Source organism: Drosophila simulans, chromosome 3R, assembly GCF_016746395.2.
Source record: "Drosophila simulans strain w501 chromosome 3R, Prin_Dsim_3.1, whole genome shotgun sequence".
Lineage (NCBI taxonomy): Eukaryota > Metazoa > Arthropoda > Insecta > Diptera > Drosophilidae > Drosophila > Drosophila simulans.
In genome coordinates, this window is record NC_052523.2 from 9,759,705 (window position 1) to 9,778,793 (window position 19,089).

The 19,089-nt window shown below is 44.3% G+C and overlaps 3 protein-coding genes across 4 annotated transcripts; 1 reads left to right on the forward strand and 2 right to left on the reverse strand.

Moving 5' to 3' along the window:
• Nucleotides 1-1,549: 1,549 nt before the first annotated feature.
• Nucleotides 1,550-5,249, reverse strand: LOC6727813 (soluble guanylate cyclase 89Da). Its single transcript, XM_016175441.3, has 2 exons — nucleotides 3,994-5,249; nucleotides 1,550-3,672 (listed from the first exon to the last, which is right to left on the reverse strand). The coding sequence occupies exon 2, from the start codon at nucleotides 3,659-3,661 to the stop codon at nucleotides 1,658-1,660; it is 2,004 nt and encodes a 667-aa protein (XP_016034400.1). The 5' UTR covers nucleotides 3,662-3,672; nucleotides 3,994-5,249; the 3' UTR covers nucleotides 1,550-1,657.
• A 323-nt stretch (nucleotides 5,250-5,572) lies between these two features.
• Nucleotides 5,573-6,889, reverse strand: LOC6727814 (COP9 signalosome complex subunit 5). 2 transcript variants are annotated; one of them, XM_039295987.2, is made up of 3 exons: nucleotides 6,522-6,889; nucleotides 5,900-6,470; nucleotides 5,573-5,834 (listed from the first exon to the last, which is right to left on the reverse strand). In XM_039295987.2, the coding sequence occupies exons 1-3, from the start codon at nucleotides 6,870-6,872 to the stop codon at nucleotides 5,689-5,691; spliced, it is 1,068 nt and encodes a 355-aa protein (XP_039151921.2). In that variant the 5' UTR covers nucleotides 6,873-6,889; the 3' UTR covers nucleotides 5,573-5,688. The 2 variants fall into 2 exon arrangements, with proteins under 2 accessions (XP_039151921.2, XP_016034401.1); XM_016175440.3 differs by having other exon boundaries at nucleotides 5,894-6,470; nucleotides 6,522-6,888.
• A 278-nt stretch (nucleotides 6,890-7,167) lies between these two features.
• Nucleotides 7,168-19,089, forward strand: LOC6727815 (titin). The gene is made up of 7 exons (XM_002103140.4): nucleotides 7,168-7,706; nucleotides 7,769-7,990; nucleotides 8,064-8,107; nucleotides 8,265-9,904; nucleotides 9,964-10,044; nucleotides 10,100-10,474; nucleotides 10,550-19,089. The coding sequence occupies exons 1-7, from the start codon at nucleotides 7,533-7,535 to the stop codon at nucleotides 18,754-18,756; spliced, it is 10,743 nt and encodes a 3,580-aa protein (XP_002103176.2). The 5' UTR covers nucleotides 7,168-7,532; the 3' UTR covers nucleotides 18,757-19,089.

Below are 19,089 nucleotides of genomic sequence, written 5' to 3' on the forward strand. Positions count from 1 at the left end.
CAGGAACATCGGCAGTCAATGCTCTTTGCCACAATTGCCACTTTCTCTCCTTCCGATACAGTGAAACATTGTCACACAACCGAAGGAGTCATTTTTCTCCCCGTTCATTTCCTTTTATGGCCTCACTCCCCCACATCGATGTATACATGTATGTATGGGTGCGGTGTCCTGGGAAAGCATTGTCCTTTGGGTCTTTACCAGGGCTGAATAAGACTAAGTAATAGACTGTGACGACTAAGTTAGTCAGTTATAACAAAAATATTAAATTTGAACTTTTAGTTTCCTTGAGATAATTACTTTCCAACTAAATTCTCTTTTAAAACGCTGTTCTCATTTTCTGAACCATTTCTTACAATTTTAAAAATACTCGAGTACTTTAAAAGTGTATCCCAAGCCCTGAAGTATCGAAAACCGTCTGTCAAATGTATCATTGTAACCGAGTTTTTCGCTTTGGCCGTTTGCCATTTCCCCGATGGAGGAATGGTTTTGTGGCTCTGTGCTTAATGCTTTTCCATTTTCACGCACTTATATATACAAATAGATGTACATACATATGTTAGCCTGAATCCTGCACATATTTGATGTGTTGTTTTAAAGCAATTTAAAAGGGATTTCACAGCATCGAACAAAAAGCCTTTGTCCCACTTAAACGAAACGGATTTTAGGCCTAGTCTATTAAATAAACGTTGACAATTTTATGGAGAGACCATTATTCGACCGAGAGGACGATAATATGCCTGGTTGAATAAAAGAAGGAGATACTCATGCCACTCAAAAAGCCATCAATTACAGATGCGACAGACACGCGTTGCATAACTACAAAAATATTATATTTATGTATATTGGCTCCCCAAGAAAATAACTCGATATAATCAAACAAAAACAAACTTTAACGGAGTAAAAACTAATGACGATGGCACCTCAACACACGAAAGTTCTGATATCAACTTTTGTGACGAATTTTCTAACTAAGAAAATACAAGAATATTTTCCAAATGTTTATTTTTATTTTTTTCTTGAACCATATATTTTTTCAAAATATTCCTTTATTTTTGAGTTTTGTTTACATGAACATGAAAACTAAAAGCAATATATGAGATCGAGAGTACTTTTTCCTGTGTAGTTACTATCAATATTGCACCGGAATTAAGTGTCCAACGTCCAGGCATTTGAGCTAAGGACACGCAGAGTGACTTAATTTAATTTATATAAGGAACAGGCGAACGGAGGTTACTAGATGCTCGAATGGTTCGTCGTGGGTTGGAGATGATGGTGTGCAAAGTGACACGCAAACCGCCCATAAAAGTTATTAAAAATGGATTTTCCGAAATGAGGGTTGTCTGCGGGAAATGGCAGGAGCGGGTAGCAAATTAAGTTGGTAATTGAAGAGGCAGGATGGAGGATATTACAAGAACTTGAGCTTATAAGGGGTGTATTCAAAAAGAATCTATTGTTTACTTAGACAACTGGTATTATTAGACAAATTAAGTTTGTCCAAGCACTAGCAAGAAATAGGTATTATTTATACCTTCAAAAAAAGTCAGAGGAGCAGAGCTAAATTCTCTTTTATTGCAACAAATTAAGAAAGCCACAGGTGCCGTACAATCCTTCAGTGCATGGTGCTAAAATTAAAGATACATTTAATATTTTTCTATGCCTAGCCTTCGGGACCCTCCAGCAGCCAGTAGGTCTCCATGTCGCCCTTGCCCTTGACCTTGACCGTGCCACGCGACTCCACTTTGTAGCCCACTTGGCGCACCTTATCGCCGGTGTACTTCGATAGCTGGATCTTCCAGGGATCGCTGCTGCTCTCCATTCGCGAGGCTGTGTTAACGGTGTCCCCAAACAGACAGTATCGAGGAACCTTTTGGCCCACAACGCCGGCCACCACAGGTCCCGAATTGATGCCAACCCGAATGGCAACGTCCCCCAGGTCGTGAGCCTTGAACTTTTTCATCACCCTCAAGGCCAAGTCGCAAGCGTGCTCGGCGTGCAGGGGATTCACATCAGGAGCACCCGAAACTGCCATGTATACCATGCCCACGGTCTCCACTTTGTAAACGAATGGGGAAATGATCTCCTCATCCAGAGCCGAAAATACTTTGTTCAAAGTGTTCACCGCCTGCATGGCGCCCTGAATGCTGTTCAATCCTTCATCATAGACGTTCATCACCTCGAGGAAGATGACGGACACCTCCTCGAAACTCTGGCAGACCTGCTCCTGACTGAGTCGCATTCGTTCGGCAATGGGTCGTGGAATCATGGAGTACAGTAGCTCATCTCCCTGCCTTTTCCAGGAATCTGCCAGTTCCAGCGACTTTTCCAGCTCATCCGATCGCTGCTCCTCCTTCTCGAACATGATCTCCAGCTTGGAGCAGTGCTGCCATCCCGCCATCACAAGCTCTCTACTCAGCCCATGCGGATTGAGATCGTTCAAATAGAGACCGATTCCGTGCAACTCATCGAGATTTTCGATTAAAGGACTGCACAGGAAGATCAGCGAGTCCACATCTTTGATGTAGAACATCTGCCCCTTCAAAAGGATTGACCTCAAGCCCTGGGAGGATCGACGTTCCCCAGTGGCAGGGTCGATCTCATCCTCGCCCGCAGCTTCATCATCATCCACCGGATGGGATTCACTGAACTCGTGGGCCTTGGCCAGCGCCATAGTCTGGGCTTCGTTTAAGTCCATCTCGTCGTAGTTCTCAAAGTCCATATTCAAGACAGCATCGTAGGCAGCGCGGTTGTGACCCGTGCGAATCAACTCGAATTCAAAGAGCACGGCTCTCATCTGGATCAGGGTATCCCAGTCGATGGTGGTGTCTTTCGGACGACGGCATTGGAACAGGTCCATTACGTGGGTGCCAATGAAGCTCTTTGGATTGGCCCCTGGATTGTGCATAATCCAGGTCTCAACGATCTTCTCACCAGCATGCGTGATCTTCATGTCGTGGTTCAGCACAAATGTGAAGGGAAAAAGATCGAGGAACACATCCAGTTTCACGGTGGGCATTTTGAGCTGCGAGGGATGGGCCTCCGTATTGACCCGCTTAGCCATGTACTCCCGGTTATCAAAGTCCAGACGATACTTCACAATCACAGTTAAGGGACCCTCCGTGAGCTTGATGGGACCAGCAGTGCCTCCACTGATGTCATTCTGGCTCTCAATCACGTAAGCCTTGATCTCCAGGCCGTAAAACTCTCGCGCCACCTCGGTCATCTGCCCAATTAGGTACTTGGACATTCCAGTGCGACTGCTTCTGTACAGGATCACAGCTCCGTTGTCATCCATATTGGTCAACTGCATGCTGGGCGACTTCATCTTGGGATAGGTGAAGCGCATAATCAAGTGAATGTTGTCGATGGACTGCAGGAAGTCGCAGAAGTATCGCCCTGTGGAGCGGATCATCTTGTCGTAGCCAAAGTTGCTGAAGAACCGCACAAAACAGCGCCCGAAGAAGTTCATGCAGAAGTCGAAGGACTCGCCCGTGCAGGCGGACAAAGCCTCGGCGATGTCCGGCATCAGCTTGTCCGGATAGATCTGGTGCGTCTTGAAGCTATTGTGCTTGCAGTCGATGATGTGACACACCTTCCGCCAAATGTCCACGCCGTACTCCTCCTGCACGTAGTGCTGCACACTCTCGTACAGCATTCCATACATGGTTGAAGTTTCTGAAAAAATTCAAATGTTTAAACAAGAAAAACACGATATTATTACTTAAAGTGAAAAACAACATAGGTACATTTTTCTGCATTAATTGCTTATTATTTTGTATACTTTATATACAAGGAATAATTTTTGTAACACATAAAGTTAATAATTATAAAATTGTTCTTAAGTTTTTCTAAGTGAAGTAAAGTTTTTCTATAACTGTTTTTTCTAAGTATAGTACAGATAAATTTTAAACAAATTAAAAACATGATTTTAAAATAATCTCTCCTAGTAGTTGAAATTATTTCACTTAGCAATACTTTTCCTTAAATTTCACTTACTTTGCTCAACAGGTTTCGTTGGTTAAGTTTCACTTTAAAATCTCCGTTTAATATTTATTCGCCGCCTTGTCAGTTCGTAAATTTCCTTATTCGGCGTTGCTTGTAATTCACTTCCTGAAAATTCAATAGATTCCCACACAATATGATAGCGCACATATGCTGGCTACAGTTCCCAAGGCACTAAACGCACGCACTATCACTCAGAGAATAGGTTTTCCATTGCTATTACTTTGATTTTTATTGGACGGATGCGCACGAGGAGGATGCTGCCGATGCTGCCATGGTGTCCCTCGGCTTGGACTTTGTGTACAGCGATTGGGAAGCTTTCTAGCTGGCATCCAGGACGCGAATGAAGCGCCTGTCGTTCGTCGCCGGGACTTTTATAGCACCTCGGCAATCGTTTTAGACTCCTCCTTCCCATTCGCCAAGCGGAGGGTCTAACCCCCTTTGGCAGTGTTACATTTCATGTCAATGCTCCTTGTTGATGCCAATTGACGGTTACTTTTCGATATAATATCTGAAAATGAAAGTTTTATTGCTTTACCACCAATAACTTACACGCACAAACGCAGCCCTCGTTGGGTTTGTCACGTAAATCTTTATAAAGGCTCTCGTTTGCATACTCCAAGTGCGTTAATATTTCTTGTTATTTTGTTTATCTCCCTTTTTGATGTAGGATTTTTGGACTTGTTATGCGCCACAATTTACATTTACATTTAGGAGGATTTAAAAATTCCACAGAGTAAATCCGGCACAGGCACACAAATGTTGACATTTTAATGGGCATTCCTTGCAGGAGTGATGATAACGGTAAAACAGGACTTGTATTTGCCTTGGCGCCCCCTTTTTTTTTTTTTGGTACCTCACAGCGGCGATAAACGTGACAACGTATTTAATTAGCGCCCTTCGCAAGCGGCCCCCTTCTTGTCCCTTCAAATTGATTGGGCCACGTGCTGGAAGGGCGTTGACATCTCACTTGTAGCTCTCGCTCCCAGGAGCAGACAGTAGACTGCGGGTCTGCCAGGGAAACCCTAGAGCCCATGGGCAAACACGCAATCGAGGAATAAAAGTTGTAAAATGAACCAAACGATGAATATAATGAAACCATTTGATTGATGAGAGAGACGCATTTGCGGCTTGGCTTGTATAGCTAACTAGGCTCTGTAATATTTACTTTAAAAATCCCAAAGCAATTAGGGAATGTTTCAGTCGGTGGGCTTCGGTTGTTGCTTTGAGACCGGCTCGGGTTACATAATTCTAAACCAATTGAAATACCCAAGCATCTTATTTTCCACAATGTTTTATCGATGTGGGAAATATACTTCGCAGTGCCGAATTATTTTATATTCTATAAAATAAGTTTGTTTATCTGAAAGAATAGCTTTTTTCCGAAATAGCGAACAAAAGTTGCAACTTTTACTATGCCTTCTGTCGTCTATTAAGTATTAAAGGGAACGACAAAATAATTTATTTAGTAGAAAATAGTTTCTCTACAAAAATAAAGAACCTATATTAAAAGTAAAAAGAGTTTTAGATTTTTTTCTTCAGCCTATCAGGCAGTTTTATAATTTCCTTTTTCTTTTGGATAAGCTTGACTTACTTAAAATAATTTCCAGGGAAATGGTTAATAAATCGCCAGGTTGCAAAGAAAATTCACAATGCATTTTAAAATTCATTGCGAACTGTAGTCTTGAACTATTTGCCCAGTCCGACCTTGTTGAAAAGTTTGTCCTTAACGATCTGAGCCATCAAGCCGTGTATCAGTTCAATGGTGGAGCGGCTGCAGTCTCGCGTGGCCTTGGACAGCTTATCCTCTGAACGCTTCTCGTTGACATCGGTTCCTGTGGATATTAAAGCGGGTAAATGATGTGCACAACTCTTAAATCGACCCATTATGTACCGCGACCTAAAAAGTTCTCACTCTGCTCCAGCTTCTCGGAGAGATCCATGATCTGACCGGTGGTGTACTCTGTGTTGGTGAGCAGACCCGAGCTGCCCAGTGTGTTTACCCAGTATTTGTTCCACAGAGAGTCGAGGAGCCTGCGGTCCAGAGCAGACTTAAAGTAGCTAATTTCCAAGGGATAGTACTGCTTGCAGTGGACTCCAAAGTCTTCGATCTTATTCAGCGGGATGGTCTGATACTCCGAGGGCTCCTCGTTTGGTGGCTTATAACCCTTTGGATAGGTGCGGAATGCACCCAGACACACCTTGCCAGCGGAAACAGTGCGCACCGGATCAACCACAATGGCCACGAATGGCTCCTGGTATGTCTGGTTGAGCATCTGGGTGGACACATCGATTCCGGACAACCAGCAACCGTAACCGGGATGGCTGTGATACCAGCCCACGGCGTGTTCCATGCGTCCCACCTCTTTGGCCGCCTCCATGTAGGCGGTCATGTACTCGTACGCTTGTGCCTGGGCATTGACGCGGGTTTCAGTGCCCTCCACTGGTAGTGCAAACGCATCCATGACAATCTGCAAGGGAAAGACTTATTAATTGAGGACCTTTTCCATTCAATAACTCACCATTGTGTTGTCCTCGACCTTGCCAAGCATTAGACCCATCACCTCCAAAGTACCGCCAGAGCGAGCGTGCATCACCATCTTTAGAAGCGCCAGTGCCGAGATCTTTATGTCCTTAAAGAAGTGGGGATCCTTCTCCCAGGGCTTCGCATCGATGATCTGCCGCTGCTGTTCTGCGTCGTAGCGAAAGATCTCGTCACAACTGGGCAACGTCTGGATGTTGTTCTCCAGCTCCCAGGTCTTTTGTGCGGCGTCGGAGTCCATTGCGATTGTACTTATGCCAAAAATTTTATTCTTTTGTAAAAAGTTTTTGTTTTCCGGCTCAATTCTAGGGATGACACTTGTCGGTACCATATGTACAATCAATTTCATTAAGGTACAATCGATATTTTTTGTAAATCGACTATTATAAGTTATGAACTTAAAATAAATATTAAAAAAATTGCAAATTTATTAACATAATAAATAAAACGTATTTTTAATCGTTAATATTTTACGAAGGAACGTTTTCTAATTTAATTTTTCTGTTTACGATACGCACTCTAATTTACAGCACTGCAAAAAAAAATTTAAAACCTTATTTTACCTTATATTTTTTATTTGACAAAGAGATTCACATAATACAGATTTCTTTTCACTTCTAGAGATTAACCATCATTAATAACCACAAAATATATACCACTTTTAATTTAAGTAAGTTGTCAGTTCCTGCGCCCAGAATTTTAAATGTAACGCATAAGCCGGCGCATTAGAAACGAGTTGGCAAGGCTTGCGCGTCCATTGCAAAAAAAAAATTCCTTCACAGAGTTACAATTAACTATGACAAGCTCGTAATGTCAGCCGTAAAAACAGTGTCTGTAGGAAAAGTGTGAAAGAAATTAGTGAATAGTTTGTGGGTGTTTTGTGTACGTGCATTTACCGTATTATTTCCAATAGCTTTGCGGCTTTTCAAAGTGCTCGCTTCGGTATTCGTTTTCCCCGCACCCAAGCCGCATTTGCGACGCCGCTTGGAAAATGTCGCTGGATGGCGGCAGGTTGCGCTACGAGGACGAAAATGGTAAAACCGTGGTTCTGGCAGCCAAAGGGCGCACCTTCCAGGTGGGCTCCTACTACAATTGCGACCTCATCCTGGAGGGGCCAGAGGAGGAGCGTCTAATTTGCGAGATTAACTGCGATGCCTTCGGCAGGGTGAGTCTGGAAGGCAGGAGTCCCCTTTTACCGCCTTAACATACTGCTTTTTCCGCACTTAGGTCATCATATACAACAAGTCCAGCGGAGATCCCATTCATCTCAACGACGTGGCCATCCATGCTTCAGGCAAGCGTCCTTTGCTACACGGTGGCAAGATTACTATTCGAGAGAAGGTCTACACTTGGGAGTTCCCGAAGTGCTCCGAGGTGCAGGAAGCCCCATGCACCCCAGAACGCCTATTGCCCAAAGAACAAGCGTCAAACTCTTGCCCTTCATTGAAGGTAATAGCCGCCATCTGCTCCATCTAGTACAGTATTCCAAGACCTACAATTTTCCTATTTTTATTTGATTTAGCAATCGCATCGTCTACAAGCCGAAAAACGCCTGACAGTTCACAAGTAAGTGAAAACAGCAGGCAGACCCCTAACCGACTACCTGGCCAACCCCTAAAATGTCTTTGGGCAACAACAATAGGAAAAAGTTCCTACTGCAAGCATGTGTTGCCTGCCTGTTAATAGTCCCCATAAAACCTCATCTCTGCTTATACCTTTTCAGTTTTCACTATAGCATCAATTCGGACGACGAAGGAAATACTTCTATAGAGTCTCGTGATCAGAGTGAGTCTCACTTGGAGGATGTCTCACTGAATGAATCCATTCAACACAGCACAGAGAAGACAGCTTACGAGTCCCCCAAAGTAAATCTTCTAGAGGCTACGCAGAATAAGGAGAATACCGCAACGCCACCAGGTAGCCACCAGAAGCTACTAAAGCTGTGCGCCATCTCCGACGTGGTTATTACCTCTTATTCGCCGCGCGAGACTGGCGTTAAGACCGAGAAATCCTTTTCATGTGTGCGAAAACCTGGCTACACCACGACGTCTTTGGCAGTTTCCACGCCCAAGAGCATATACAGCACCCCCAAGGGCAATGTGCTCTCTGAACTAAACGAAGACAGCTGCAGCCGAGATCTAATGGACTTTAGCACGCCATCCACCTCAAAGAAGACCAAGCGGGATTCGTCTATGTTCCTGATAGATCTGACCACCCCATCAAAGCTACGACAAACACCCAAACATTCGCATGCATTCAAGCTCACACCCAAACAGACGCCTATCAGTGTAGACAGCACCGACGAATCATCAGATGCATCCCCATTAGTCATTGACATAACTAACTCTGACACACCGCCATCACCAAGCCCTTCGCAACGGTATAAAACTCCTCAGCGTCCGGCTGGTATCACCACACCCAATAGAACGCCCCATTCCCTGATGAAACGAGCTATGCTTACCAGCATTAAAAAGCAGATCGCCGCCAACCAACCAGATAAGAATACCCCCATAGCCACTCCCAAGCGGACATCTCTTCTGGAGGCTCGTCGCCACTGCCTGACTACGCCTCGGCGTTTGCCATTCCATCCACATCGGCGTACGCCAGTCCAGCGAGAAGGGCATACGAGAGGAAACGCACCCAAGACCTCGCCACGCAAACGTATGTCACTAATGGAGTCTCCCAGAGAGAACAAGGTCTCCCAGCTCAGAAAGTCGTTTGCGGCTGCCAAGCGTAGTCCCGGCGTTGACAAGAGCAACAAGCTCGTAGCCAGGGCACGTCGTTCGCTTAACTCGCCGAAAAGTGGCTCCCCTAAGCCTGGATCATCTAAGCCGTCATCGCCATGTCAAAAAAAAACAATCGATGTGTCCCAGATCAAGAGCTCCACTCCGGAAAAACCGGACGATTCTCAGGATGAGCTGAGCCGCACGTTCACTATAATGCATGATACCCAAGGAAAGGATCAGAGTGGCGCAGCAATGACAATTGAAGCGGTTACTGCTCTCATCACTGGGGAAGTAGACGATGATGTATCCTTTCAGCTGAGTTCCCTAATTGAAAAGAGGCTTCCGTCAGTGAGCTCAGAAGAGCCTACACCTATCCGAGACAAAGTTGAGCCGATCGGGACAGAATCAGATGTGGAAGGCAAGTTAAAATCTGCACAGGAAGATGTGAATCCTAAGCCAGATGCGGCCATACTCGACGAGAATGAACGTGACAAACATGAATTTGAAACCGGCAAAAATGAAGACGAATGTAAAGAAAAAGATGATCTTCCAGTCGGCAAACAACTAGAGAATGCTATTATTGAGGATAACATTTGCGAAGAGGTTCATGCAAATATTCCTCAACAAACTAAGAATTGTAAGTATCTATAATATAAAATAAATATTATGAAAACTAATGTTCCGAAACCGAAACAGCTAATTCTGAGAAAATAATCGAGGAAAGTATTTGCGAAGAGCTGCCCTTGGAGAGTACTACTGGTAATTCAAATTCAACTGGTAAGCAATTTAAATTTGGAAATTCCCAAAATACATTTTTATTTTATTGCGACAGGAGGGACATCTCAAAAAGAGAACCAACCATCTCCAAATGCAGAAACCCCCGTGGTTCGCAGGAGCTTGCGCCGTCATTCTGTTGAGCAGAGGGTAGCGTCAACAACGCCACGGAGAAGCACTCGGCGATCCTCGATGGAGGCCAGCAGTAAGACATTACCCGAGAAGGACAACAAGCGTTCTCGCCGTGCATCCTGTTCAGCAATGGACAGCCAAGTCGCTGTTACTCCCCGCCGCAAGCGGCGATTTACGCAAGAAATGTCCACACCAACGCGCCAATCGTTGCGTATTTTGAACACACCCAAGAGGGAACTTCAGATGGATGAATCTGTGGGCGATATGGGAGTCATATTGGAAGAAGTTGGTTCCGAAGATGGTAAGCTTATTCATAATCATTTATGAAATGGAATGGCTTATTTGATTTAAATTATATTTTTTATATTTATTACAGATAGTAAATCTGTCATCGCTGATGACGAAAATTATGGCAACGAGCTGCCAGTTGATGATATCGACAAGGTAGATTTCCACGGCCTACGGGATTTATTGAAAACACCAAAAAGCTGCAGCACACCACGCTTTAAAGGGCTAAGGGAACTGATGCGAACTCCGAAAATTCCTGCCTCACCAATTATAGGAAATATGGCAGAACTATTAGAAACCTCTGTTGGTAGGACTCCTTTCTACGATAGAAGAAGCACTGCAGTATCCCGCATGGAGCAAGAAAAGCCTCTGGAAAATGCCCTGAAGACGCCCAGTGCCCGGAATATCATGGTGCCAAATGAACCAGCTAGCGCAGTGTTAAAGTCTCGCAAGGATTCTCTGGAGGCAGCCACAGAATATGATCTGAATGTGACGAACAACACATTGCATTTGGACAAGATTTTCGAGGACGTGCCCGAAACGACTGGGGCCAATATGGAAGACACGGAAGAGATAAATGTGACAGCGATCAGCACAGCGACTGGAGTTGATCCTCTGGATTCAATAAATCAGAACAAAACAGTGGCATCAGAGGCACTGATGAATGTCGGGCATACAGCCAAAGCGAACGCTTCCCTAAAAGATCCTCTGACAAGCACCACCTACAAAGCTACCATGCATGCCAATCCCAATCTTAGCGCCTTTGCAGATTGCGGCTTCAGGTCTATTTCGCCCAACACAAACGAGATGAGTGGAATTCAGTTGTTGGACCAGACGTCGGACTCAATGTTCTCCGAAGCACTAGTAGTTTCGGGCGTAGAGTCGTGTGAAGTCACCGTGGATGAGACGAGGCCTTTAGGCCAGACCAATCCACCTATTGATAACATTGAGGATCGCTCAGATACAGACTCAAATGTCGGCCTTACTGAGCCCTTGGTATTTAGTGATGATGAGGAGGAGCCAAAGAAATCGGAAGCAACTCCCAAACAGTCTGACGGTGCTCAGGAACCATCTATAGCCTACAAGCTTGAAGAATCTGTCAATCTGACGGAACACAACACTGTCGATGAGAATTCAAGGAAAGTCGAAACGGGTGCTATCAGTGAAATTTCATTAATTGAAGTGGAAGATACCACAATTGAGGGAAGTACTTGCGACGAAAATCTCGAAGGTGGCAAACTTCAAGAAGAGAAATGTCTAGATATCCCATCAGTTAATTCTGATGAAAATATTGAATCTGCAGTGGTGGAATTGACGATCGTAGAGTCAGAGATATTTCCTTTAGACACAACAGCGGATAGTTCGATCAATTCTACCAATGTCATTGGCAGTAGTGTGGAAGAAACTATACCTGACCAAAATCTCGAAGGTGGCAAACTTCAAGAAGAGAAAAGTCTAGATATCCCATCAGTTAATTCTGATGAAAATATTGAATCTGCAGTGGTGGAATTGACGATCGTAGAGTCAGAGATATTTCCTTTAGACACAACCGCAGATAGTTCGATCAATTCTACTAATGTCATTGACAGTAGTGTGGAAGAAACTATACCTGACCAAAATCTCGAAGGTGACAAACTTCAAGAAGAGAAAAGTCTAGATATCCCACCAGTTAATTCTGATAAAAATATTCAATCTGCAGGGGTGGAATTGACGATCCTAGAGTCAGAGATATTTCCTTTAGACACAACAGCGGATAGTTCGATTAATTCTACTAATCTTCTTGACAGTACTGTGGAAAAAACTATACCTGACCAAAATCTCGAAGGTGACAAACTTCAAGAAGAGAAAAGTCTAGATATCCCATCAGTTAATTCAGATGAAAATATTGAATCTGCAGTGGTGGAATTGACGATCCTAGAGTCAGAAATATTTTCTTTAGACACAACAGCGGATAGTTCGATTAATTCCACTAATGTCCTTGACTGTAGTGTGGAAAAAACTATACCTGACCATAATCTTAATCAGGAAGATGCCAAGTCCACAAACGATGCCCAAGACACTTCAGTTACAGATGAAAAATCCTCCACTGACTTATATGGTTCAGTTGGCGAAGTATCACCTTCCAATAAAAGTGAGGTGCATACTGATGAACCACCAATCGTAATATCACCTTCTAAAGAACTGTCAAAAGAGGCAAAATCTGGTGATGAGCCCACCGACAAAGACACCTCAAAACCATCTATAGAGCTCTCTGAAGAACTTTCCGAAGAAACCAAACCAGATAAGGTTTCGAGTGCTGCAGAACCGGATCGACCAGCCACAGAAACTTTGCCGACTCAAAAAGATACACAAACAGCACAACCCGAAAAGGGAGCCCCTGGCGCAGAGTCTAAGCAACCGTTGCATGAATCACATTCCGATGAACTTGTAAGAGAAACCAACTCCAATGAGGTCTCAATTGATGGCGAAGTCATTCAACCAGCCATTGAGACTTTGCCTTTTATGGAACAAAAACAAGAACCTGATGTTTCTACTGATGCAGAATCTAATCAACATTGCATCGAAAGTTCGCCTCTCAAAGAACTTTCAGAGGAAACCCAACCTGAGAAGGTACACTCTTTAGATAATACTAAACAAGAAGTAAACCCGTATCCCGTCAAGGATGTTTTAAAGGAAACAAAAACTGATGAATCTATCCAACCCGTCACCAACATATATCCAACCGAGGAACTTCAAGAAGAAGCTAAACCTGATGAATCACCTACTGAAATTGTTCAAGGATCCAACGAGACGAAAACTGATACTATTAAACCAATAATCGAAACATCACCTGAAAGAGAACCTCCAGTAGCGGCACATCCTGATGAGTTGCCTTCTTCTAGTGTAAAGGATCAAGTAATTGTCGAAAAGCCATCTGATGAAACTAGGACAATCATCGAATCTTCAGGTGACGAGCTACTTTCAGAAGCAGGAACTGATGAAGTGCCTGATCTAAGTCAAATCGATCAACTAATAACTGAAAAGTCACCCGCCGAAAAACCGACTGAGAAAGCAAAACATGATGAGACTCAGGAAGTCATCGAAACATCACCCGGGGAGAAAGATCCAATCGAAGCCAGTACTAAAGAGAATCCATCTGTTAGTAAAATTGATAATGTAGTTGTGGAAACTAATCCTCAAACAGATGAGCCAATTCCATCGGATGAAATTAAAAACTGCGGGCCGGTAGATATGTGCATCGATGAGGTCTCTTTAAGCAATTCCAGTGCAGTATTTGAGATCGAACACTCTGAAAAAGTCGCGATGACTTCTCTAGACTTAGATACTTCCGCTATAAGTAAAGAAAAGGAAAATATGGAAGCTTTGCCGAATCACGTCGCTTGTGTTAATCAGTCTTCTATAGCGAGCGATCTTGCTAATGTAAGCTCATTAGAAGTATCAACGAATTTATCTCCCAATACTCGTCTATGTGGGACATCAATGTCACAGAATGAAAGCGCTCAAATTGATGAACAGAATGAAAACGATCACGTCGAAGAATACGTCGCAATGGAGGCATCATCAAATGAAATTATCGCTGCTCATAAAGAGAGTGATGAGAAATTTGATGAAAATATACCTGACGATACCTTGAGCGTTCTTGAACAAAGTTCACTGGATGAAAATGCACTAATTCATCAATCTCTAACGGACCAGAATAAAGAGGTTTCTATTATAGAGGAATCCGAAGCTGTTGTTTCAGAGGAACCTAAGGAAAGCCAACCAAACCAGGATTTCAAAACAGAGGTGATTCAGTTAGATGCCTCCATAATTGTTGAGCAAGATACACTAGATGAAGATACATCAGTTGGAGAGGATAAAGATCAATCCACAGAAATGTCTATGCTTAAAGAACAAACTAATGCCGACCAAATAATAGATGTTAACTCGATGGACAAAAAAGAATCCACAGATTGTAACCCCAAAATGGATTCTGACGAAAAGGACAATGACGATGAAGTTATTCAATTAGATGCCTCGAGCTTAGATGAAAGTTACACAGAACCATCCGTCTTAGTCGAACAACATTCAGATATGGAGTTGAACACTAAGGAAACGGAGAAATGCAATCAAAATCAATCTGACGATGAGGTGATTTCGTTAGATTCCTCAGGCATTGCTGAGCAATGTCCTTTAAAAGAAGATTCAATAATTGAAGATCCAAACGATGATTCCATTATAGAGGGTATCGTAATAGAAGACAATGATGTAAAAGAATGTGTGTCTGAAGAGTCATCTAACCAAAATGAAGTCACTGAACCAGCAAATCATATTTCAATTATAACTGAAGAGCCATACGAAAAAGAAATCTGCCCTAAGATATCAACTGTAAACGCTGCAATCTCTTCACCACACCAAGTGGAATCACAAAAAATGTACGAACAAATAAATCAGGTAGAAACTCTCATAGGGTGTAACACATCACACGTAATAATAAATTCATCAAGTCCCAATGGGGAACTTCTTAATGCTTCTTCGGAACGTGACATTGAGCTTCCTATTCCAAAAGTGGAAGACGTATCTGATGCAATGCCAGATTTTCAATGTGCTCAAGATGGCGGTGAAGTAGAAAAGGTTGATATTATGTCAGAGGACATTGCCAAAGACCAGCAACCTCAGCCAGGAGACCCAGCTAATTCTAGCTCTACAGGCCACGGACCTGAATCGACAGTACCTCACGATGATGCCGTTGATAAAATAGAACCTGCCCCATTCAATTCTACTAATTCTTCTGTGGTACCTTCAGAAAACGAGCCACAAGAAGTAGTCAGTATTAAAGAATCTGCCGACTTCACAAAATCAAGTGAAGGTGGAGACGCTACTGATAATATACAAGAAAAATGCAATTTACCATCGGAACGAGATCAAGAGCAAGAAGATGGAACACATATCAAGCCAGTATCTGAAGATAAATCTCTAACAAAAACAGAGTCCAATTCTGCAGTTGATTCGGATCAGGAAATGTTAGCCGTTAAAGATGATGCTGGGTGTAGCCAGGAAAAAACATCTGAGAAGCCTATTCATAGTACTTCAACAGATTCCAAAAGTAAAGATCGAACCGACATTATAGTTTCCAAACAAACAATATCCCCCGAGCCCACGGAGATGTCCGGACTTATCAGCAAGCCTTCAAAACAAGAAGAAAAGTTGACGCATGAAGATGAATCTAAGCCAGTAAAAAGAGTGACCAGAAAGGGATCTGCTTCCGCGGATAGTGCGACTGAGGTTGAACGTCCAAAAAGAATGACGAGGAAACCATCTGCTGAGGTTTTGGAAATAGAAGACCGTGGAAGCGATACTAAGCAAGAAGATGATCTCAGCATTAAATCTAGGGGACGAGCTAGAAAACCATCATCAGATGTGAATGAGGACAAAAAGGAAGCTATTACAGAAAAAAGAGGACGAGTACGCACTGCATCCGTCGAAGCTGAAACCACAGCAAATGTCGAACAGAAAGAAATCCCGGGCCATAAATCTGATGAAGCTCTTAAACCCATCCTAGAAGAAGAACCAGAGCCAGAAGTTGAGAAAAGAATCGAGTCAAATGCAGAACAGGCGATCATCATAGACAAACCCAAAAAACGATTAAGGAAGGCATCTTCAAAGGAATCGGATACTCCATTGGATAATAAAGAAAAAATTAATACGGACTTGGAAGGTGCCAACGTACCTGGAAGTACTCATTCGATTAACAGCGAGCAACGAGATGTTCCAGAGGTGGAAGGCGATTTAGAAGGTAAAATAGAAGTGCAGGAAACCAACCAGAAACAGACCACTAAAGAACGACCCAAAAGACGCGGAAGAAAGGCATCTGCTAATGAAACGGACGACGCATCCGAGAAAATTGAAAAAGCTGAAGATCATTTGAAGGCCATTAACCAAGATGGAAAGTTAGCAGTTGTTTTACCTACTACAAGCAATGAAATAGAGAACACAAATACAGAAATTGTAGCAGACTTAGAGCTAAAGCCAAAAAGACGGGTGCGGAAAGCATCTGCAAAGGAAACAAACACGACGTCGGATAAAAAGGAAAAGACTGTAGATATTTTAGCACCAGTCATAGAAGTGGAACCCTCGCTGTCCAGTAAAAAGAATTCGAGTCACTCGGAATCAAAGGGGCCTGCACCGGTTGCTACTTTGAATATATCCAAGGAAGAACAAGATCCCGATAATGTGCCAAATGTCTCATCGGAAAACAGGGCGCCTAAGGAGTCAAAGAAGCAGGAAGATGTGTCCAAAGAGACAGGTAATACTCGCGCAGAGAGACCAAAGCGAAGACTTCGCAAGGCATCCGAAGATATAGTCAACGAAGCAAATGACGCACATAATCCTGAAACGGCGGAGGCTTTGGCTTCCGTCCAAGAGGATCACTTAAATCTAGCTGATCAAGAATTGCCGAAAAAACGTGCACGAAAATCAGCAGAATTTATGGTCGCAAATGTAGAGGAGCATGCTAAGGAAGAACACGTTGAAAGACCGAAGCGTAGAGGACGCAAGCCTTCTCAAGACATTGATCATGTTTCCCAAGATGTTCTGGAAAAACCAAAGCGGAGGGGTAAAACACCAGCAGATCGTGAAACTCACCCTCTGGGCGATGAAAAGCAGGAGCCATCTTTGCCAGTTGTAGAGCCTGCGAAGAAGACCAGACGTAATGCACGCAAAGCTTCTGCGGAAACTGTTGAAGCCGTTTCAACTAGCGGCGAAGAGCATCTTGCGCAAATAAGAGAAGAGGCGACCGAGCCAGTCACAGAATCAGAACCGGCACCAACTGAATTACTTCCAGATGAGGGTGAGGTAAACAAGACCCAGCGACGCGGTCGTAAGCCCACTTTGGATACGGATGAGGGGATTAAAAAGACACCACCAGAGGATCCAGCTCCGCTTCCCTCTCATTCACGCAGACGTGGACGCAAAGCCACCGAGGATGAGGCCTTACCAACTGCAGATCTGGCTGTGCCGAAAACAAAGCTTCGTGGACGCAGGGCGTCCATGGAGCCAGAACATAAGGACGAGCTCCCAGCGGAGTCTAGTTCCGATGTCGTGGAACTGCCAGCGGCCAAGACAACGCGCCGCGGTAGAAAGCCAAGTGTAGATATGAAAGCGACCACACCGGAGAAGAAACCACCATCTCGACGTGTGCGCAAGGCATCAGCGAGTGTCGATGAGGAACAGCCAGTGGCCAAGAAAACGGCAATACGTCGCGGTCGTAAAAACGAAGCTCAAGACGAGGAAAGAGAACAGATCGACTTGCAGGACTTGCCTACCGAAATTGCTTCGGCGCTCGTGGACACATCGGGATCCCCTTCGAAGGCTTCCGATGCCGAAGAACTTACTCCACGCCGCCGAGAGGGACGCAACTTGCCACGTAAAAACTACGAGGAGGCACCGGACGATGAGAAGCCGCATTCAGGACTGCGACGGGCACGCAAGCCACCAGCGGCAAGCAAGGCCCTGGCCAACAAGGCGTCAGAGCCAGATCCAGTTACACCTTTGCCCGTAACCAATCAACCGCCCGTGAAAGCAGACGATACACCCGACAACGCAGCTTCTCTTCCGGAGCCCACAACCTCGCAGCGACGCGAAGGACGAAACCTACCGCGCAAGAACTACACGGAGGATCTGGACGACGAAAAGCCAACACCGGCTCGTAGTCGCCGCGTACGCAACCTGACTGCAAAGGCGCTGGAATTAATTGTGGACTCTTCACCGCGGCCAGCGACTCCGAAACGGCCGAAGGGCAAGGCAGCCAACTCTGAGGAGCCACCGGCAAAGAAGGCCACCCCAGAAATTCCATCAACAACAGAAGCGTCTGGGCCAGAGCATGAGCCGATCCCAGCAACCAAGGGGCGTGGAACTCGTCGAAAGGCCGACGACAGCGATTTGGAGAAGCCGGATGTCAAAACAGCCAAAAAGACCGTACGCGGCGCGGGAGGAAAAACCAAAGTCGAGACTGAAACGGAGAAGCAACCACCCATCAAAAAGCCGCGGGGCGGAGCTCGTGCCAAAACACCATCGGAGGAGGCTCCTCAGGAGGAGGAACAGGCAAAGAAGCCTGCCCCTCGCAGTCGAGCAAAAGGCGCCAAGGCAGTAGAACCGGAGCAGCCCGCCGAGGTTCCCCAAGTCGAAGCCGGCTCCTCCACATCGACGGCGGCAGTTCGAGGTGGCCGAGGCCGGAAGGTACACTTTGAGACCGCGCCGGAGACCTCTGCTGTTGAGGGTGCGCCACAGCGCGCAACTCGGTCACGACGAAAGTAATATCACATCTATTTCATTCATAAGCTTTGTACTAATCTGTATAATTTTTTGATTTAGTTTTTAATCTAAAATATTAAATGAAGTAATTTTACGTTAACTTGTGTAAAAAAAAATTCATTTATATATTAATTAATGAAGGCGTGTTATTTTTTAATTTCTCTTGTTAATCAACCCATTTCGGTGGGATATCGTTGGAATGGCTCCCCTCGCTCAGAACAAAAACTAACCTTAATAGATTTAAGGCATTTAAAAATATTAATACATATATATACATAGTTTATCACTTAAGGCATTATCAGAACTCCCCAAAAATAATAAAGTTTCGTAAACCAA

Coding starts and splice junctions, on each gene's coding strand:
- LOC6727813 (XM_016175441.3), bottom strand. CDS start 3,661: ATGTATGGAATGCTGTACGAGAGTGTGCAGCACTACGTGCAGGAGGAG.
- LOC6727814 (XM_016175440.3), bottom strand. CDS start 6,872: ATGGTACCGACAAGTGTCATCCCTAGAATTGAGCCGGAAAACAAAAAC. Junction 6,471..6,521: donor AGGTCGAGGACAACACAATG/GTGAGTTATTGA, acceptor TTTCCCTTGCAG/ATTGTCATGGATGCGTTTGC. Junction 5,835..5,893: donor TGAGAACTTTTTAGGTCGCG/GTACATAATGGG, acceptor TAATATCCACAG/GAACCGATGTCAACGAGAAG.
- LOC6727815 (XM_002103140.4), top strand. CDS start 7,533: ATGTCGCTGGATGGCGGCAGGTTGCGCTACGAGGACGAAAATGGTAAA. Junction 8,108..8,264: donor AAACGCCTGACAGTTCACAA/GTAAGTGAAAAC, acceptor ATACCTTTTCAG/TTTTCACTATAGCATCAATT. Junction 10,475..10,549: donor AGAAGTTGGTTCCGAAGATG/GTAAGCTTATTC, acceptor TATTTATTACAG/ATAGTAAATCTGTCATCGCT.